Source organism: Bison bison, unplaced genomic scaffold (genome assembly GCF_000754665.1).
Source record: "Bison bison bison isolate TAMUID 2011002044 unplaced genomic scaffold, Bison_UMD1.0 scf7180017864456, whole genome shotgun sequence".
Taxonomy (NCBI): domain Eukaryota; kingdom Metazoa; phylum Chordata; class Mammalia; order Artiodactyla; family Bovidae; genus Bison; species Bison bison.
Genome location: NW_011495018.1, coordinates 30,709,599 through 30,730,602, shown reverse-complemented (window position 1 = coordinate 30,730,602; position 21,004 = coordinate 30,709,599). Strand labels below are relative to the sequence as shown.

Genomic DNA, 21,004 nt, shown 5'->3' with positions numbered 1-21,004 from the left:
GTTTCTCAGATGATTCTTGTATACAGCCAGCATTGAGAAACACTGAACTAGGTGGAATGTATTCCAAAGCACTGGGGTACCTCTACCCCAGGTGGCCCTGCTTAATGGAGGGTTTTAGTATGACTTAATCCCATATTCTTACCCATTATGCTTCTTTGAGGATTACTTCTCCAGTTTCGCCAAAATCATCCTAACACTGTGGTCCAAACAAGTCTTAAGCCATAGGTGCGTATTCTCTACTGCATGTTTCATTGAGCTGTAGACAGCAATGGAGCTGAAGATTGCAAATCAGAGTCTGAGAGGAAGTAGCCTGCTGCTACTGCTAAGTCACTGCAGTCGTGTCCGACTCTGTGCAACCCCATAGACGGCAGCCTACCAGGCTCCCCCGTCCCTGGGATTTTCCAGGCAAGTAGCCTGCTGCTGCTGCTGCTGCTAAGTCACTTCAGTCGTGTCCAACTCTGTGTGACCCCATAGACAGCAGCCCACCAGGCTCCCCCATCCCTGGGATTCTCCAGGCAAGAGTACTGGAGTGGGTTGCCATTTCCTTCTCCAATGCATGAAAGTGAAAAGTGAAAGTGAAGTCTCTCAGTCGTGTCCAGACTCTTATCGACCCCATGGACTGCAGCCTACCAGGCTCCTCTGTCCATGGGATTCTCCAGGCAGGAGTACTGGAGTGGGGTGCCATCGCCTTCTCCGGGCAAGTAGCCTAGAGGGCAGCAATCAAGGCTTAAGGAGTCTACAGCTGCTGGAAGCCAGGAAAGGCATGTCAACAGGCCAAATCATCAGGACAGGACTGGGACTTCTGCTGAGACTGGATACCAGGAACATGGCAGGGATTCAAGCCAGTAGCTACCAGTTCAGAAGTAGAACGCTACTAAACCAGAATGAAATGTATTCTTACAACAGAGACAGATGTTGCCTTAATTTCTAGAAAGTGCATTGCAGTAAGATCCATTGTTTCCTTATCTTTCAATTCAATCCAGAGATTTTCATCTGTTGGTGTTCAGTGCCATGGTAGTATGGTCAAGGGACATGTTAAAATACCTCATCAAGTGGTAGCATTCATGAGTTTTCTGTTTAAAGAATTGCCTTTTGCCTGATTGTATCTTTTTTTTAAGTGCATGCAGGCTTTCTGTAGTTGCAGTGAACAGGCTTCTCATCTCTCATAAGAGAACATGGCTTCTCTTATTGCAGAGGGTGGGCTCTAGGCACATGGGCTCAGTAGTTGCAGTGGAGAGGCTTAATTACTCTATAGCATATGGGTTCTTCCTGGACCAGGGATCGAACTCGTGTCCCATGTACTGGCAGATGGATTCCTAACCACTGGATCACCAGGTAAGCCCTGAGTCTTTATATCTTAATCAGATCAAATAGGGCCTTGGAATTAGCAAACTTAAATTTTTTCACTTTGACTATTTTTAGCAAAAGGAAGGGTGATTCTTCCAGGGACCCAGTTGCTTTGGACTTACCTATAGGCTGGGAGTGTGCAGAGCAAAGTACTGAGCAAAGCACCCTCAGCAGTTCAACACGGCGTTGCTGTCCTCCATGTACCATCTTGTTTACAGTAACAATCCTAAAGAAATAGTCTTTTTTAATTCTTCAAGTGAAGTGGGCACCCAATGAGAGAGAATCCAGAAGTTGAGAAAGAAGCTATCTTGCTTCAAAATATGCATAAGACACTTGTATATGACACAGTTCCTATTGTCTCTCAATAGATTCTGGAGAAAGCAGGGCCAAACATCTCTAATTCACAAAATGAAGGGTTCTCACAATTCTCAGGAAATCTTCTGACAATGTCCATGACTCTCCTGTACCCTGTGTGAAACATCTTAACAAATTGTTAGTTCTATGGAGAAGGCAGTGGCACCCCACTCCAGTACTCTTGCCTGGAAAATCCCGTGGACAGAGGAGCCTGGTAGGCTGCAGTCCATGGGGTCGCTAAGAGTCGGACATGACTGAGTGACTTCACTTTCACTTTTCACTTTCATGCATTGGAGAAGGAAATAGCAACCCACTCCAGTGTTCTTGCCTGGAGAATCCCAGGGATGGGGGAGCCTGGTGGGCTGTCGTCTATGGGGTCGCACAGAGTCGGACACGACTGAAGCGACTTAGCAGCAGCAGCATATAAATGTTAACGTTCATCATCATTAACCTAAATTATTTCACAGTTCAGTTTAGTCGCTCAGTCATGTCTGACCCTTTGCTACTCCATGGACTGCAGCATGCCAGGCTTCCTGTCCATCACCAACTCCCAGAGCTTACCCAAACTCATGTCCATCAAGTCGGTGATTCCTTCCAACCATCTCATCCTCTGTCATCCCCTTCTCCTCCCACCTTCAATCTTTCCCAGTATCAGGGTGTTTTCCAAGGAGTCAGTTTTTGGCATCGGGTGGCCAAAGTATTGGAGTTTCAGCTTCAGCATCAGTCCTTCCCATGAATATTCAGGACTGATTTCCTTTAAGATTGACTGGTTTGATCTCCTTGCAATCCAAGGAACTCTCAAGAGTCTTCTCCAACACTGCTGTTCAAAGGATCAATTCTTTGGCATTCAGCTTTCTTTATAGTCCAATTCTCACATCCATACATGACTACTGGAAAAACCATAGCTTTGACTAGATGGACCTTTGTTGGTAAAGTAATGTCTCTACTTTTTAATAAGCTGTCTAGGTTTGTCATAGCTTTTCTTCCAAGGAGCAAGCATCATTTAATTTCACGGCTGCAGTCACCATCTGCAGTGATTTTGGAGCCCAAGAAAATAAAGTCTCTGGCTGTTTCCATTGTTCCCCCATCCATTTTCCGTGAAGTGATGAGACCAGAGTCTATTATCTTAGTTTTTTGAATGTTTTTCACTCTCCTCTTTCACTTTCATCAAAAGGCTCTTTAGTTCTTCACTTTCTGCCTTAAGGGTGATGTCATCTGCATACCTGAGGTCATTGATATTTTAAATTTCTTTCACAGATACCCAAATTTCTAGTAAGTTGGAAGGAAATTGAAATCAATAGGCTAGTGGTTGTGAGAAGGAACTTGAGCAATTCTGCTAGTCTGTAGAGGGACAGCATTCACAGAACCTCATAGAAGGACATCAGAGGGGATTAACCAAGATTGAAGCCACTCCCTCAAGTGTGCCATTTGCAAGTAAACACAGCACTCATCCATGGGAGGAGACATAAAGCATGTTAGAAACAGTTTTTGCCCAGCAAAAGATGGAAACACTTGTGAAATTTGAGCCTCCACTGCCGCAGTTTTGAATACTCATAGGTCATCGCTCAGGGTTGGTAAGATCTCTAAGAGACATGAACCTTCTCCATCCCAGGCCCACAGCTCTAGCACTTCTGGGGCCCAGGAAGAGGAGGAGTGCCAGGAGTTTCATCTCCAAGGCCAGCTGCTTTGAGGGAAGGACCTGGGGTATGTGTGTCATGGGAACAGCTGGCTTTCTTGTCCCATTGTCAGCTCAGAACAGGGGTATGTGATTATTGATTCCTGTTCCAGTCTGTCCCCAAGAAACAATGACTTCCTTCATTTGTTTGTAGATCTCTACAGGCACTTGACGGAATCATAAAGGCTGATTGTGAATTATAAAATATTTCTAAATAGATTACACAAGTACATTGTCTTGAATATCATATAATTAGGACTTGAAATCATTATTCCCTGATGATCATATAGTTTGTCCTCAAATTGACCTTGAAAGGTGTAGACCAAAGGTGGATTTTCACTTGGAAGTTGGGACACTTCTTGTGAAACAACATAAGATGTTGATTTATTTAATCCCATTATATAAACTAACCTCTGGGTGGCAGGAAGTATGGCTGTATTATATATATTCTGGGCTCCACATAACAAAAAATTATCCAATTATAGAAAATAATTTTAAGAAATCACTTTTCCAACTTTTTCCATTATGCTAGTCATATGCTAGCACGTGTTAGCAGAAAAGTGAGAGCAGGTGCCAGAAGTTTAAGAACATGTGTTAAAAAAAAAACAATTTTAAATTGAGCACATCCTAACAATTAACATAATCTAATTTAAGCTACAAAACACTTCAATCCAATTGGGCAGGATGTAGTTGTTTCAAAGGATAATTTTAGAACCACTGATTCAGTTTAAATGTTAATTTAAACACACTGTATTTTAGTTTTTAAAAAGCGTTTTGTCTGGTTTTAATATCATGTATTACATAAACTGTGGACTTTTATTCAGTCTTAGTTCAGTTCATCAGGCACTTATTGACTGCCTGTTGTGTAGAGAAAACCCTGACTAAGTGTATGAGCCTTTGTCCTGAAGAATCTTACAATCTGAGGAAGACACGTAGGCGCAGTAGAGCAGGCGTCCCCAGCCTCCAGGCCGCGGACTGGTACCTCCTGTCAGATCGGTGGCAGCATTAGATTAGAAATAAAATACACCGTAAGTGTAATGCACTTGAATTATCTCAAAACCACCCCCCTCCCCATCCATGGAAAAATTGTCTTCCACGAAACCAGTCCTTGGTACCAAAAAGTTTGGGGACTGCTGCTGTAGAGGACACATACATTTTAAGTTATGAGAAGCAGCAAATTGTGATAAGTGCTTTAATGGAGTTATAAAGGAGACAGAATGGGAAAAGGAGATGGTGTGAGTGAGAACCTGGAAAATGGACGTGGAGGAAGTTAGGAGCTGGAGGTAACGCGGTTCCTCTGGAGTACAGGATATTTGGAGGATGTGGTAGGGCATGCAGTTAGAAAGACAGGGAGGTGCTACATTTTACAGTCTTGAGAATATCAAACTAATGAGCCTAGATTTGACTTTGTGCACAATAGGGAGGGTGTTTGAGTGGGGGAGTGGCCTGATCAAGTCAGTTTGGGAGTAAGTTGCAGGATGAGTTGAAGGTGGAGAGGAAATTAGAGACTATTTTTGAGTGATATAGATGCCATCTGTCTCGTTAAAAATCCCAGTAAGTAGCTGTCTTGCGATTTGAAGTATTTGATACGTAAATTCATGTTGTTTAAATTTTAATGGTTAATTATGCACTGGCAAGCTTACTAGTCTGATATTTCTAACAGTGGGCGAGCAAAAGCTTATACAGGGTAGCAGTGATAAGGCATGAACTTCCTTTTTTTGGAGAGGGGCAAGAATAACATCTGAATCCGTACCCTAGATAGTCTCCTAATTTAAGGAGATGTTCTCTTAGCCAAGGAAAAGAACCACCCAGATTGTCCTTTGAGAAACAGATCCAGAAAATGCATCTATCAGTGGATGAAAATAAACCAAGGTGAAGCAGGACTCAGGTAAGACAGTCTCTAGATTAGGACCGAAAACCAGTTTACCTGGGTTCACAAAGTCGAGCTTTGCCACTTACAGACTGTAACTTTAGGCTTATTAGTTAACCATCTGTGCCCCAGTTGTTTCCCTTGTAAAATAGGAATAATAATGGTACTTGTCTCAGGGGTTGTTATGAGGATGAAATGAACTGATACATGTAAAGCGCTCCAAATAGTACCTGGCATGTAGTTATCTCAATAAATGTTAACTGTTGTTAGTCAGCTGCTGGGCAGTAAGTTAACTGCCTATGACATATTACAGTTTACACAGTGCCTTTATGGAAAGCACTATGGAAACCTCCCTGCCCCTACTCCCTAGTGACTATCTGTGCAACTGATCCTGGACACATCCACTAGGCCATTTGAACTCCACAATCACTTGATGGAAATTGATTGTCCTAGTTACTGCTGCTATTAACAAGCCACCTCAAAACTTGGAAGCATGAAACAACAGCCATTTTATCATGCTCACAGATTCCTGAGTCAGGAATTCAGTGGGAGTTGCTTATCTCTGCTTCACAGTGATTGTGCCCGTGGTTAGAAACGTCTCAGATGATTGGGGAGAATGCCAGCAGGTGGGGCAGGATCCACCGCCATAGAAGGCTTCTTCTCTAACCTGTCCGGCACTTTGGTGGCATGGTGGAAAGGCCAGGCTTAGCTGGGACTGTCACCTAAGCACCGACATGGGTCCCCTTCACCATGGTGGCCTCACGGTAGTTGTCAGACTTCTTTAGAGTGTTTCTGCAGCAGAAGCTATATGCCTTTTATGATGCATTCTCAGAAGCCTCATTGCAGACATTTCTGTGTTCTCTGGGCTTCCCTGGTGGCTCAAGTGGTAAAGAATCTGCCTGTAAGGCAGGAGACCCGGGCTTGATCCCTGGGTGAGGAAGATCCCTTGGGCTTGGAGAATTTCATGGACAGAGGAGCCTGGTGGGTTACAGTCCATTAGGTCACAAAGAGTCAGACACAACTGAGCGACTAACACTTTCACTTTCCCTGTTCTCGATTGATTGAAGCAGCCACAAGCCCGAGGGAGTTGATTAGACCATGCTTCTCAATGGGAGGCATATCAAAGCCTCTGGGAGCCATATTGAAAATCACCATTTTAGTATTATCTTCTAATGCTGGATGAGAAGCTTGAGATTCAGTACAGGTTTAACATACTGGTTTGTCCAGGGTGAGTTGCACAGATAGTCACTAAGATAGTTAGGGATGGGGGCGAGGAGGTTTGCAGGCTTCTAACCTAGTTCTTCTAACTCCAAATTCTAATTCTCTCAATTAGATTATTCATCCTCCTTCAGCTTAGATATACTTCTTAATATAGGAAAATTACAGGAAAAAAAAATTAAATGGCGTTGTGTATATCAGGTAACTTTCTATTTATTTATTTATTTGTGGCTATACTGGATCTTTGTTCCCACACATGGGCTTTCTCTAGATGCAGCACGAGGGCTCTAGAGCACAGGCTCAGTGGTTGTGGCACACAGGCTTAGTTGTTTCGAGGTATGTGGAATCTTCCCAGACCATGGATCAAACCCATGTGCCCTGTTAGGCACACAAATTCTTAATCACTGGACTACCAGGGAAGTCCAAGTAACTTGCTTCAAAAGCGATAGTGATATAAAAGTATAAAGTTTGCATTTATAAGAGGTTGTATACAGACTTCATGTTTTAAAGAGATCCTGGAATGGGTTCAGTGGTTCAGTCCCAAGATTGGTCAGAGAGCAATTTAGTATCATTTTCTCAAAAGGAAATTTCTCTGAAAATATCCCAGATGCTTAACTGTGACTTCCTTTGTCTCTAGGAAAGTCTCACCTGGCCATTGTCCAGCGGGTGAATAACGAGGGAGAAGGGGACCCCTTCTATGAGGTGATGGGCATCGTCACACTGGAGGACATCATAGAGGAGATCATCAAGTCAGAGATCCTGGATGAAACTGACCTCTACAGTAAGTGGCTCTTGTCCAAAGCCATCATATTTTCCTGTGAGGTTCTCAGAGCTGGCTTAATTTAATGAACAGTGTGAAAGGGGGTCAGGACAAGCCCCAAGTGTTGCTGTGTGTGCCCCAGGGGCTGGCATGGCAACATGCCCCAGCCTGAACCACCGATGAGTCACTGAGAGTATGCTAGCTAAATGTTTATCAAGAGAGAACCTTTAGGAACAGAGCCAAGACTATGAAAAGGAGACCTCCTGGCCTTTGGATGGAGGAAATGAAGTGCACCTTGGATGACCTCTCTGCCCTTGTTTCTGTCCCCTGTGTTGTTCCTGGCTTGTCTCTTTGTCCACCTGGACATAGACCCCGGCATCCCTGGGGGTTCCACTCATGATTCACTCACAACAACATCAGCGTGCTGTGGAGACTCATGACATCACCCAGCACAACCTAAGCCAGACCTAAGTCGTCCTTTTAGACGCTGCTCTTGTCCTGTGTATGTTTCAACCCTGCTGCCTGGTTCCCCTCCTCCTCCCTTTCACCCCTGGCTCTGGTCTAGTCTCCTCACCCTCCTCCCCAATCCTCCCAGGAACAACACAGGTTCCTCCCTGCGATAGTGACTGCTTTCGTTACTGAGTCTTATCAAAGCTTTGCTCACAAACATTACAAAGGCCTGCTTTCCTCAAAAATGGGAGTGTTATCAAATCCATGGGAGTCCCTAGGCCAGTAAGTGTCCCCTCCTCCCAGTTTCATCAAGTATAACAGCAGTCCCCATCCTCCCCTCAGAGAACACACTCCAGATCTGTGTCCTTGGTTTGCTGGGGGCAACTGTTCAGAGACAAGCTCCTAGTAGAAAAAACTTCAAGACGCTAAGGCAGTGAGTGGTGCAGAAAGAGTGCTTCCCTTTGGGGTGAGAAGAGATCAGATCAAGGTGGGCCAAGCCTTGATGAAACTTAGCAGGAGCGTCACAGTGTCTGCTGTTGCAGTGGAGCCCCGGCCCAGCTCATTACCTTAAAATAGGGGTTGATCTCTCCATCCCCCAGTCCTTTTCCCCTTCTCCACCTCTGACTATCACTGTGCTCTAGATTTAGAAATCCCAAGTGTCTCAATAGATATATTGGTGAAAATATTCACACTAAAGTGTTAGTGGCTGATGTTAATAGTAGTGACAGCAGTCTAAGTGAGTAAGCTCTTCCTAGGGCATTTGTTTCAACAACCTGATATTCCAATACTCACTATTAAAATCGAAGGAATGGGGACTTCCCTGGCAGTCCAGTGGGTAAGACTCCATCTTCCAACGCAGGTGGTATGGGTTCAGTCCTTGCTTGGAGAGCTAAGACCCTAAATGCCTCATGGCCAAAAAAACAAAACATAAAACATAAGCAATTTTTAACAAATTCAATAAAGACTTTAAAAATGGTTCACATCAAAAAAAAAGTATTTTAAAAATAAATAGAATAAAATAGAAGGAATGAAAAGGGAGATCAGAGGAAACTGATTCTCCAGTGATTAACTATTTGGTAGAATTCTGATGGAGGATAGAGAGGGAATATTTAGACGAACACGTCATATAAATCAGAAGGTTACTTACTAGTAATGGAAAAGAGTGGTCTGATAGATATCTTTGCTGCTCTCTTGCTAAACCATCCCCTCTCTAAAAGAGAGGGTTATGATTTTCCCATTCTTATAAATAAGCATGAATCCTTAAGAACGGTGAGAAGGCTGAGGAGCCAGGACTACTGTGTTGCTTCTCCCCAGATCCTGACCCCCAGGACAGCTGGGCCTGGATCTCACTGTGGGATCTCACCATTTGTGGCAACCAGACACAAGGAGCCTTAAAGCCGGGGCCGGAAGTCCAAGGCAGGCCCACAAAAGAGCAGTGTGAAGGAGGGCACTTTCTTCCTTCTAGAAGGGAACTCAGTCATGTGGCAGAGCGAAATCAGAAGGAGGGGGAGAGTCCCAGGGAGCCCGTTCCCTGGAGTTCTCTCCCTTTCATTTCCAGTGTGTCTGTTCAGCCTGCACTGAGTTCCCTGAACTGCTGTTTTGCTCCAGGGCAACTTTAGAAAAACCCTAATCTGCTTCTCTGCTTCCCTAGCACAGGTTAAGATAGGTTAAAGTTTCAATATTTTACTCAGTACTAAGGGAAAGCAAGAGACATATGACCAAAGAAAACCTACCCTTTATCCCAAAACAGATTTTTATTGATTTATTTGGCTGTGTCAGGTCTTAGTTGCAACACGCAGGATCTTTTTAGTTGCAACATGCAAACACTTTGTTGTGGCATGTGGCATCTTAGGTCCCTGACCAGGGATCAAACCTAGGCCCCCTGCCTTGGGAGCGTGGAGTCTTAGCCACTGGACCACCAAGGAAGTCACCCCCTGGGAAAAAAAAAAAATATATATATATATATATATATATATTTAGAGAGAGAGAGAGACAAGATTTTAAAAAGCAGAGAGAAAAATTAAACTGGAAAAAGCAGAGATTTTTTTCAATCAATAATCACAATAGTCCTGCCTGAGGCCCACCCGGAGAACTCACCTTTATGGATTATAGAGCTAGTTGCATTTTTCTCCTTTCCTTTATTTCCCCCAATTCTCTCCCGGTGGAGGGGCCAGGGTTGAAGCAAGAGAATTGTGAGTGGAAAGAGGAGTGACCACCCCCCACCTCCTTTGGGTGGCATCCGTCTGTACCGCTTGGAGCATGGTTTAAATCAGTGGGAAGACACGAGGTGAGTCCAGCTCTGGGGACAGGAGTATGGCCGAGGCATAAACCCCCAGGCCCTGCCAGAGTCCCTGATGCTAAGAACACAAGTCCCTCGTGTGTGAAGTCCTTTTTGTAAGCATACAGTTATTTGTAAGCATTTCACAGATAGATTCTGATGGGAGTCTTATAATAACTACCTGAGATGAGCAGAAAAATTACAATTAATCATTAACCTTATGGGGCTTCCCTGGTTGCTCAGACAGTAAAGAATCTGCCTACAATGCAGGAGACCTGAGTTCTATCCCTGAGTTTCGAAGACCCTTGAAGAAGGGAATGGCTACCCACTCCAGTATTCTTGCCTGGAGAATCCCATGGACAGAAGAACCTGGCAGGCTACAGTCCCTGGGGTTGAATACAGTCGGACACGATGGAGTGACTAAGCATGCAGACACTAAACTTATGAGCAGAAGAGTTATGATTAATCACTAACTCTATTGTATAAATTAAAGCACACAAGACTGTGATGCTTAGAGATGCTGCACGGCTCATAAGCAGGGGAGCCAGCCCTAGAAGCCTGAACTTTGGAGCCCCAGGCCAGCCTTCCACTTTTCCACTGTTCACCACTTCAGTGCGATTAATACAGAGACTTGTTGACACTTTCCAGAAATCCCCATGGTCCCAAAGGACCTGTCTCAGGTGAAACCTCCAAAAATCAACAGTGACTCTGAGATAGTTGCGATCTGTCCCCTGTCCCCACAGCAGACAATCGGAAAAAGCAGAGGGTCCCACACAGGGAGAGGAAGCGGCACGACTTCTCCTTGTTTAAGCTTTCCGACTCGGAGATGAGGGTGAAGATCTCGCCACAGCTTCTGCTGGCCACACACCGCTTCATGGCCACAGGTATGATGACCCTGCCCTCCTGCATCTCCACCCCAGGCAGGCAAGGCAGCTCTGGAGGGCGGGACCCAGGCACCAGTCATCCTTAACACCTTGCAACGAGTCCAGTGCAGGGACTGAGAACCTCTGTTCCAGAAGAGGAGGTTATCCTTGGGCAGGGGCAACAGGACCCTACATTTGCTCGTTTTCAGCCTCCGATTTTCTCAGGGTAAGTGAGTATGATGCAACTCTGCTTTTCTCTCTTCTACTTGAGAAAAGAGCTGAGGAATCCACCACTGCACTTTCCCTTCCTCTACCTGCTTCATGGTGGGGGTTGGTGGCCCAGAGGGTTCATCTGGGAGGGACAGGCGATGTCCTATGTAGCTACAAAGCCCTGGGGGCCCGGACTCTCCAGGGGCCATGTAGGCCTGTGAGCTATGAGTTCTTCAAATACAGACATGGATTGTGAATCCCAGAATCTTTAGAGAAAAAAAAAGAGAGGATCCAAAGATAAACTTCTCCTTCTTGTAAAGAAGGTAAAATTGTCTTTGAACTGTCTAATCTCCTCATTCATGCCTAATTATGTGCTGACCTAGAACAATCACACACATTAGTAAGTTCACTATTTAATTAATCCAGCATGTATTTATTGAGTGCATAATGAATGCTAGTACTATTCCAGATGCTAAAAGGTAGAAAATTTTAAATTGGAGCTTCTTTAGGGTTTTAAACGTGTAATATAGTTCTGACTTTATAGTTCTAATATAGTCTTTCAATGACTACAGATGTCAACTGGATATCTGATTTCCTAGAACAAAGCAGATGTATCTGTAAATATAATGATATGCCATAATATAATAGTATAGTATAACATAACATAATAATATAGTATATAATAATATCTATTAATATGTAAAGACAATGCAATGATGCTTCTTATTGAGAACTTTCCACTTAAATAATTAAGTGTTCCTGTTAACTTGAAATTTCATTTCACTCAACAGATATACATCATACAAATAAGTCAGATTAAATTCTCTGTATTTCATTTGATCATAGCATTAAAACAAAAACATTTTTAGCCATGTTCACATGGCTTACTTATCCATGTCTAACTCCAGCTGCTTTTTAAACCACTTTATTGCAATATAGTTGACATACAAAAAATGGTACATATTTAATGTAAACAACTTGATGAGCTTCGAGATACACATACATTCATAAAACCATCATCATAATCTGTGCCATAAACATCACTTCCAAAAGTTTCCTGCCACTTTCTATATGTGTTATTACTATTCGTGTGTGTGTGTGTGTGTGTGTGTGTGTGTGTGTGTGTGTGTTAATATAAGATCTTAGCAAAATTTTAAGTTCAATTCAGTTCAGTCGCTCAGTCATGTCGGACTCTTTGCGACCCCATGGACCGCAGCACGCCAGGCCTACCTGTCCATCACCAGCTCCCGGAGTTTACCCAAACTCATGTGCATTGAGTAGGTGAAGCCATCCAACCATCTCACCCTCTGTTTTCCCCTCCTCCTCCCACCTTCAATCTTTCCCAGCATCAGGGTCTTTTCAAATGAGTCAGTTCTTGGCATCAGGTGGCCAAAGTATTGGCGTTTCACCTTCAGCATCAGTCCTTCCAGTGAATATTCAGGACTGATTTCCTTTAGGATGGACTAGTTGGATCTCCTTGCTGTCCAAGGGACTCTCAAGAGTCTTCAGTATAGCATTGTTCTTGGGCTCTATATGCTGTGCAGTAGATCTCTAGGATTTATTCATCTGGCACAACTGGAACTCTGTACCCTCTGACTAATATCCCCATTACCTCATTCTCCCAGCCCATTCTACTCTCTGGTTCTATGAATTTGACTATTTTAGATTCATCATATAAATGGTATCGTGTAGTATTTGTCCCTCTGTGCCTGGCTTATGTCACCTAGCATAACATCCTCCAGGTTCATCCATGCTGTCACAAATGGCAGGATTTTCTTCTTTTTTAAGTCTATGTGCAGCTTTAAATAAAGTCAATGAGAAAATTAATAACAAAATTGACACTGTCATAACAGTGACCTGAAATGCCAGTGCAGGTACCCATATCCCCAGAGGGCCCAAAGATGCACACTTAGGCTTAAGACACTCCCCGACCCACCCACCTAAGGGAATTGCAGGATGGAGCGTGGAGCATGAATGGCTCTGGTTATGTCCACCCTGACTCCTCCCTGCTGCTGATTCCTCCTGCCTTCACCCTCCCCTAGAAGTGGAGCCGTTTAAGTCTCTGTACCTCTCGGAGAAGATCCTGCTTCGGCTCTTGAAACATCCCAACGTGATCCAGGAGCTGAAGTTTGATGAGAAGAACAAGAAGGCCCCGGAACACTACCTCTACCAGCGCAACCGCCCCGTGGACTACTTTGTGCTGCTTCTGCAGGTGAGTGGGAAAGCCTTGGACCCTCCAAGGGCAAGGTAGGACTTCTCCAGGCTGACGAGGAATGCCCATGCCTCCTCCGAGCCAGGTTCCAAGGCTGCCTTGGGAGCAAGGCCAGTTGGGGCGGGCGTTTGTCCATGACTCACAGAAGGAGACAGGTGTGACTGGCTGGCATCCTAGAGTGATGGGATCTTGATGGCATTTAGTCTGATGTCAGCAATGTTTGTGGTTGGGGGTGCAGTGGGTAACTCCCAGCCGAGGGGTTCTGCTGCTGAACTTCCTAAACTGGTGTCCTACAAAATCCCTATCACCTCTTGTCTCTGCTTGGCCATGCCCAGGAATGCAACTGTGCAATGCCTCCCAAATTTCAGGCACTCCTTGTTTTAAGCTCTTCTCTCTGTCGAGCTAAAACCTCACCATCTCTGATTTCCACCCACTGGTCCATGCTCTGCTCTCTGGAGGCACATGAAACAGGTCCACTCTCTCTGCCACACTTCAACTGTTGCAGTCCCTTAATCTTCTCCTTAAAGGCGCTATGAGGGAATAAACAAGCAAATGAGAGAGCTGCAGCATCTTCCTGGTACTCACATGAGTACAGTCACCCACCCTGCCCTGAGCGGGTGTAAATAAGCGGAGAGGCCTGTTAATAAATGTCAGGCAAGGTTCCAGCCCCACCTCCTGGCCTGGCTCCACCATTAGCCCCGCCCCTATTCACAGTCTCTTCCCAGTAGAATCTGGTGAACCCTAAATACAATGATTGTCTTAAAATCTTAATTAAATTCACAGTGACTTAGAAAGGGCCTCTCTGTTACAGTCCCCCTGCCACCTGTCTGCTCGGACATGGTATATGCCTCAAACCCATCCTTCCAGATAACCTCGTTAAAATGCCTTCTTCTCCAGAAATGGAGTCGCATTCTTTACTGTTGGAAATTGAGAAGGGTGTTTACATTGTTTATATAACACAAGGAACGCTAGTAGAGTCTTATGCCTAATATAAACATAACCATTTTCAAATAAATCTTGGCGGGGGTAAAATATAGGGGCAAGAGGGTAGGTTCAGAAATTGGAAAGACCTAGTTTTAAAATTCCAATATTGGTACTTGTTAACTAACCTTGACTCAGTTATTTAATCTTTATGAGCCTCAAAATTGATTCATCTATAAAACTGGGGGTAAAAATAGTACAGGCCTTGTAGGGTCTGGGATGGATCCATGCAGTGCATACACACGGTTTCAGACCCCTAATAGCATACCATATGCTCAAGCTTCTCACAGAATCTGGCTTTATCTCAGCTAGAGATAATAGAGATCGTCTATCGGAGAAGGCAATGGCAACCCACTCCAGTACTCTTGCCTGGAAAATCCCATGGATGGAGGAGCCTGGTAGGCTGCAGTCCATGGGGTCGCTAAGAGTGGGACATGACTGAGAGACTGCACTTTCACTTTTCACTTTCATGCATTGGAGAAGGAAATGGCAACCCACTCCAGTGTTCTTGCCTGGAGAATCCCAGGGTCGGGGAGCCTGGTGGGCTGCCATCTATGGGGTCACACAGAGTTGGACACGACTGAAGTGACTTAGCAGCAGCAGTCTCAGACTATACCACTGGAGCAGTTTATGGGGTTTATGGGGTCCTGAGCTAGCTGGACCTGCCTCATGAAGGAGCCATTAGAGTCTTCAAGGAAAGCTTGCATGTTCATGACTGGATACTGCTTTATTAACTAAACAAGAACTTTACTGCCAAGGGCTCCTGAAGTTAAAGCTGCTGTTTCAAAACATATCTGGATGGAATTCACATTCTCCTGTGATAAGATTTTAGGTCCACTTATTATCCAAACAGAAGTACTTAGGGTCATCTTCACTAAAAGAGCTGGAAGTGCTTGTCCACACCCTTAGCACACTACCTTCTTTCTCCAGGGTAAAGTGGAAGTGGAGGTTGGTAAGGAAGGCCTTCGCTTCGAGAACGGAGCCTTCACCTACTATGGTGTCCCAGCCATCATGACCACTGCTTGCTCAGGTATTCCAGTTTCCAAGCCATAGCTTATTGGGGAAGCAGTGGGATAGTGGAGAAAATGCATCTGGGTTCCAAGTCATGACTCCTGTTATGGACCCCGGACAAGCCTTTTACCTTCCCGGACTTTAGAAGTGGAAGTACATGGTAGACTGTAACATTATCCAGTGTTAGGGATGGATAGTGGTAATTTTCAATATGAAAAAACACATTTACTCTTTATACTTCCACCTGATTACCTGTTTTTGCAGGGTTGATTGGTGCTGTGGGTGGGGTGGGAGAGGGAGAATTCCTTTAAGAAGGTGTGTTTTCTGAATTGCCTCTGAAACACACTGCATCCTTCTGTCCTTAGATAACGATGTGCGGAAGGTTGGAAGTCTGGCTGGATCCTCTGTCTTTCGTATGTATCTCTCAAACCCCTCCCTCGTCCTCCCTGCCGAGGTCCTGCCTCAGCCCAGGCTGGGGATCCAGACCAACCACTCTCAGCCTGGGCTGGGACTAACACAAATGCTGGCAGCCTCTTTGTATGCTCTGCCAGGAACACTGCTTTCTGCCAGGTACCCGCAGACCACAGGGCAGGGGGCGGGGGAGCTTAGTTTCTGAGAGTCTAGAATGTTTTCTGCTGCTTCTCTGCTCATGTGCAAAATGATGAATGCCCAGCGAGGGAGGTTGTGAGGGGAGGCACCATTTGCTGTCACCTGCCAGGGAATGCAAGCAGGTGGTTTTGTGTGCTCTGCTGGAGGTTGAACCGTTCCTTCTCTGCTGTGGTAATTCACCCTCTGTCCTCTACTTGCAAACCGTAATATGCTATTATTGTGTCTGTGGCATTTAGTAAGCAGCAACAGCAAGATCTTAGGATGTAAAGCCCAGGCTGGCACATATATTGCTCATCTGCTTCTCTTTGCTCATTGACCACATCTCAGCAGGTGGGGAGGGGTCTGCGGCTGGCCATGCATGCTGATGGCAGGGGCTGGCACAGGCTTCTGGTGGGTGTTCTCTGCCCCTTCTGTACTCTACCTTCTCTCTGCTTCCTGCATCAGTTATCGTACTTGTGTTTAGAGGGCATGGCATTTGTTGTGATATAAGTGTGATCCAAAAAGCATTATTTCTCTAGATTTGTCTTTGATTCACCAGTCTGAATTTTGCATTGCTTTCAGCTCTTAGTATTTATGGTGGCCATTTTAATGCCAAATGGGTGTTTTTTCTCATCATAAAAAAAAAAAGAAAATCTTCCATAGTGCTTTATATTGGGATTTATCAGAGGGTCCCAAAGCTTGAAATCACAATCCACGGCACCTGAAAAGTAGGTACTGTTTTAACAGAGAAACTAAAGAAATGACCTGCTCCGAATCACCTCAATGCAACTATTTACTCAGTGCATTCCAGTGGCCTGACTTGTTCAAACAGCACAATGAAATACAGATCTTAGATCCAACATGTTCCAGGATGTCATTTCTATGTGGGAATATTGGGACAATTTACAGTGTAATTTCCCATCCTGGCCCAACAGAGGACTTAAAAGAAATTGAAATAGCTGCCCACACCCAAGGAGTGGTCCCACATATGTGGAAGGAGGGCTGTAACAAAAAACCCTGGTATGTTGTTATATAAACTGGCAAATGTCAATTAAGGTTGGTGAAGGAAGCATCAGTTCGCAGAACAAGAAGTCAAGATATGGGAGAGGGATGGTCTACAGGACCAAGTAGACCTTGGTTCTCTAAAGGAGGTCTCCACCAGCCATCACATTGGTCCTTGCTCAAGGTAGAGTGACTACTGAGATTCAAAGTGTTACCTAGATGTGTTGGCCTTTACATAAGACCAAAAGAAGTGGGGACTCTAGGGGTAAATTGCTGCGTAAAGGTCCCAAGCCCATCTAATTTACATGACTTTCTTTCTTTAAAAAAAATTTTTTTAAGTAGTGGGAAAATGTTATTTGGTTCCTCCTTCCTTCCTGTCTCTAGTTCTTCCTATCAAAATCCATTTTATCATTGAGACAGAATAAACCTGCAATAGTAATCTCTCCTTCAAAACTGGTTAACTAAAAAGAAATGTTAACCTCACTTTCCCTCCCCACACTTCTGAGCATCTTTATTTATCCATCTTCAGGAGGAAAAAGAAATCAAATTAGCTTGTAGGGATATAGAGACATTTTCCTTTCTCCCCCACGAGCCCTCCACATCTAATACAGTTAGGTGTGGATAACTGCCAAGCCCACCACCACTACCCCCCTGCCCCTGCTTATTCCAGGTCCACCTCTCAGCCCAGGTCCAGCCACCCAGCATCTTTCACTGTCCAAGAACCTTACTTGTAGGTCAAGGAAGAGCTTAAGGCTGGACCACAAAGTGATGGATTCTTGTAGGGTCTCAGTCTACCTAACTAGCCCTGTCCTTGATGCCAATCTGGAGCTTTGTCAGCCTTGAGGGTGATAAATGAGATGATGAGTTTGCCAGAACACTGGCCCTGTGACCGATGCCTCAAAGTTGAGTCTGAGGTTATAAGTCAATCCCTCTGCTTTTCCTGTGCTGGGTGAAGGAAACACAATCAGTATTGTCTCCTTTGTCTTGGTTCTGATTGCCAGGGAACCGAGGAGGACCAAAGTGAGCCTGGTAATCTGGAGGAATGGGGTCTGAGCTCAGCGTGACCAGAACAGATGCCCACAGGGGTGTGGAAGTGGGAGAGAACAAGTCTCCTATTTGCTTGACTGAGATATATTTAATTTGTAGGCCAGAAGTACTAGGATTCTTCTTGAGACAATGGGGTTTCTTATTCCAGTGTGTCTTGCAACACTAGGGGCCCATTTAAATATTCCTTGACAAAGAATGTGATTTCTTGACAAAATAAATGATTATCAGGTAGGATAAGGCTCTCCCCTCTCCCCTCTCCCCTTTACACTATTGGGTAATTTCGGGCAAATCATTGGGTGCAGCAACTAAGACTGCCAAAGCCACCTATTTCAGAGTGCTGTCACCTGCAGACTGACTTCAGTTTCTTGGAAGGGACTCTGGGAATGATCAGATAAGAGGGATAAAAACAGATTGCCTCCCGGACTGCTGGATCAGGATCAAGGTCGGTGAAGGACTGGAATATTACTACACATTCCACTCCACCCAGGCCCCAAGTGATAGCCAGCACCATTTCAGACTGTGGGGAAAGAGAGCGAAGGAAAAGGGGATAGGAAGAGAGGTTCTTTGGAGCACTTGTACTGGCTAAGAAGTGACTATGATTTAGTTTATCAAGTTGATTCACATGAAGATTGCTAGAAACTGCCCTTCCTGTGTCCCAAGGCTCTAGCTGTGCACAGTTCCTCCCCAGCACTGTGCCCACAGAGGGAACTCCTATGAGTCCGAGGCAGAAGATGGCCTCCTCTTCCTCGAGGATGCCCCCGCTAGCAGGAGCTTGCACTTTGCTTTCAGCCCTCCCGCAGGTGAGAAACCCTAAGGCAGTCGGGAGGGCCCCGAGGGGATGCAGTGCTGGGCTCCCAACACATGTGCTGGCTCAAAAAGGCGTCTCAGACGGAACACTGCCCACGCGTACTCCCTGCTGGGACACTGCCTTTCTTGCCACTGGTGGGTCTCATCCCCTCTGAGATTATTGTGCATCTTTTTGGAAGAACTTCAGCAAAATCTATTTATTTTCTTCTTTCCGGAGAGTGACTTTGTGAGAAGATGCGATTTCCATGTTTCCAGAGGCAAGACTCCCTTTGGCAGAGAAATGGGATGTTGTGAAGATCCAGGAGCAGACTGTCTCACCCACTTTGCTCTTTGTCTCTCTCCTTTTGTGTTTATCTTCCCCTTCACAACTCACAAATCCTTGACTCTTTAGTACCCGTCTCTGTGTCTCGTACCTTCGCCTTCAGCAGAGGGGACTCTCTGGCAGGCTCCCCAGGTAAACATGCATGGGGTCTCGGTCTCCATAGATCCATGGGGTCTCCATAGATCCATGGGGTTTACAAGAGGCCTTTGGTCTCTGTCACTGTCCCGCATGAAAACTAGCCTCTCCCAACAGACACGCCCAGGACGTAGGCATAGCACGATGCATTGCTACTACTCACTGGTACTCACTGCCCAAGCGTTGCTGGTGCAGCAGTGTCACTTATGAACTTAGCCCCCAGGGATATGCCTGTGTGCATCCATGTGAGAAATGGGGAGGGCTGGAGAGGAACGGTCTGAGTTTTTCCTTATCGTTTGTCTGACTGCAGAAAGGAGGGATAAGAGGTGCAGCAGATGAAAAATGGGAGAAAACAATGAAAGGCTATGCTTTATTTCCATTTTTCCTCTGTCTTTTCCTCTACGTGGTCTCTGACCTCAGTTAACCACTAACCCCACCTCATCTTCCTTGAAATGTTACTATGTAGTGACCATAATCGCTCTGGCTCTGCTCACACAAAGAATGCTATATTAAAAACTTCAGAACAGCTTTTCATTAGGTTGAACCTCTCCTGTTAATGAAAAGTTACCAATTTCCTTTTAATCAGGTAAAGCAGCTCCATACTATAACTCTAAGATGGAATAGAATAGAATAAATCTGAATAATCGGTTAAGAACTTGTTTCCTTTTTTCATCCCTAGAAGTTGATCTCTTAGTTTCATGGAGGAAATAATGACCAAACTAAGGATTTATTTAAGTTACCCTGAAGTTAAAGCACAATCCACTTCCCCACACCCTCTACATCTGTCTTCCTTATTCCAATGCTATGGTAGTGATTCTGAGGCCCCACCATAGCCTCATCATCAAGAAATCAATTGTATTTCACTGTGTATATAGTAGATTCTCAACATTCAAATAGGCTGAGACCTAAAACCCCCAAATTTGCAACTTCAGAACTATTTATGTTGACTTCTACGTTCTCACAAATCACAGTTTTCCATCAAAAGCCATCTGGTTCCCATGCTTATCTGTATAAAACAAATTAACCACCTTCTCCAATTTTATCAGTTTTCTCTCTTCATGGTGATTTTCCACCAATAAATAAAATTTTTTTTCTCACTTTGTGGGAGCTCATGCCTTTATGATGACTACAGGAGAATGGCCCATCAGAGATGCCATTCTGGTGCCCACACCAGCTGAGTGGTCACTCCCACATGCCAGCAAAATTAGAAATGACCACATCATGGACCTTCAAGATCCTTCCCACGTGGGGAGTCTTGATGAATGAATAATGTGCTCTTTAGTTTCAGCAGAAAGGGAAGATGCACATTTTTAAAATATTTTCAACTAAAAAGATCAAAGCATTAAAAAAGAAGAAGAATGAAAGCATGAGAGCTGGAATATACTTTTTAAAAATCAACCCTCAGCTCATCAGAAAACCTAGTTAATGAAAACTTCCTACTTAAAAAAAGGTTAGTTCTAGTTCATCAGTATAATCCTATAATTGAGTATTTACAGTCATTCTTACTTCTGTTCCATCTCAGCAGAAGAAGAAGCCTCACTCATTGGATTTACAGAAAGCAGTTCTGGGAACATTCTGGCCCCATACTTGATTTATTATACAGATGCATTAATTTACATATATTATGTCTTCAGTTCAGTTCAGTCACTCAGTCATGTCTGACTCTCTGTGACCCCATGAATTGCAGCATGCCAGGCCTCCCTGTCCATCACCAACTCCCGGAGTTCACTCAAATTCATGTCCATTGAGTCGGTGATGCCATCCAGCCATCTCATCTTCTGTCGTCCCCTTCTCCTCCTGCCCACAATCCCTCCCAGCATCAGAGTCTTTTCCAATGAGTCAACTCTTCGCATGAGGTGGCCAAAGTACTGGAG

General features: G+C 44.6%; 1 protein-coding gene across 1 annotated transcript in view; it reads left to right on the top strand.

Moving 5' to 3' along the window:
- Window positions 1-21,004, top strand: part of CNNM1 (cyclin and CBS domain divalent metal cation transport mediator 1) — a 69,459-nt gene that overhangs the window by 21,956 nt on the left and 26,499 nt on the right. The window contains exons 4-8 of the mRNA XM_010859550.1: window positions 7,102-7,245; window positions 10,696-10,836; window positions 13,068-13,237; window positions 15,149-15,248; window positions 15,595-15,642. Coding sequence (XP_010857852.1) covers window positions 7,102-7,245; window positions 10,696-10,836; window positions 13,068-13,237; window positions 15,149-15,248; window positions 15,595-15,642 — 603 coding nt within the window. The remainder of the gene's footprint in view (window positions 1-7,101; window positions 7,246-10,695; window positions 10,837-13,067; window positions 13,238-15,148; window positions 15,249-15,594; window positions 15,643-21,004) is intronic.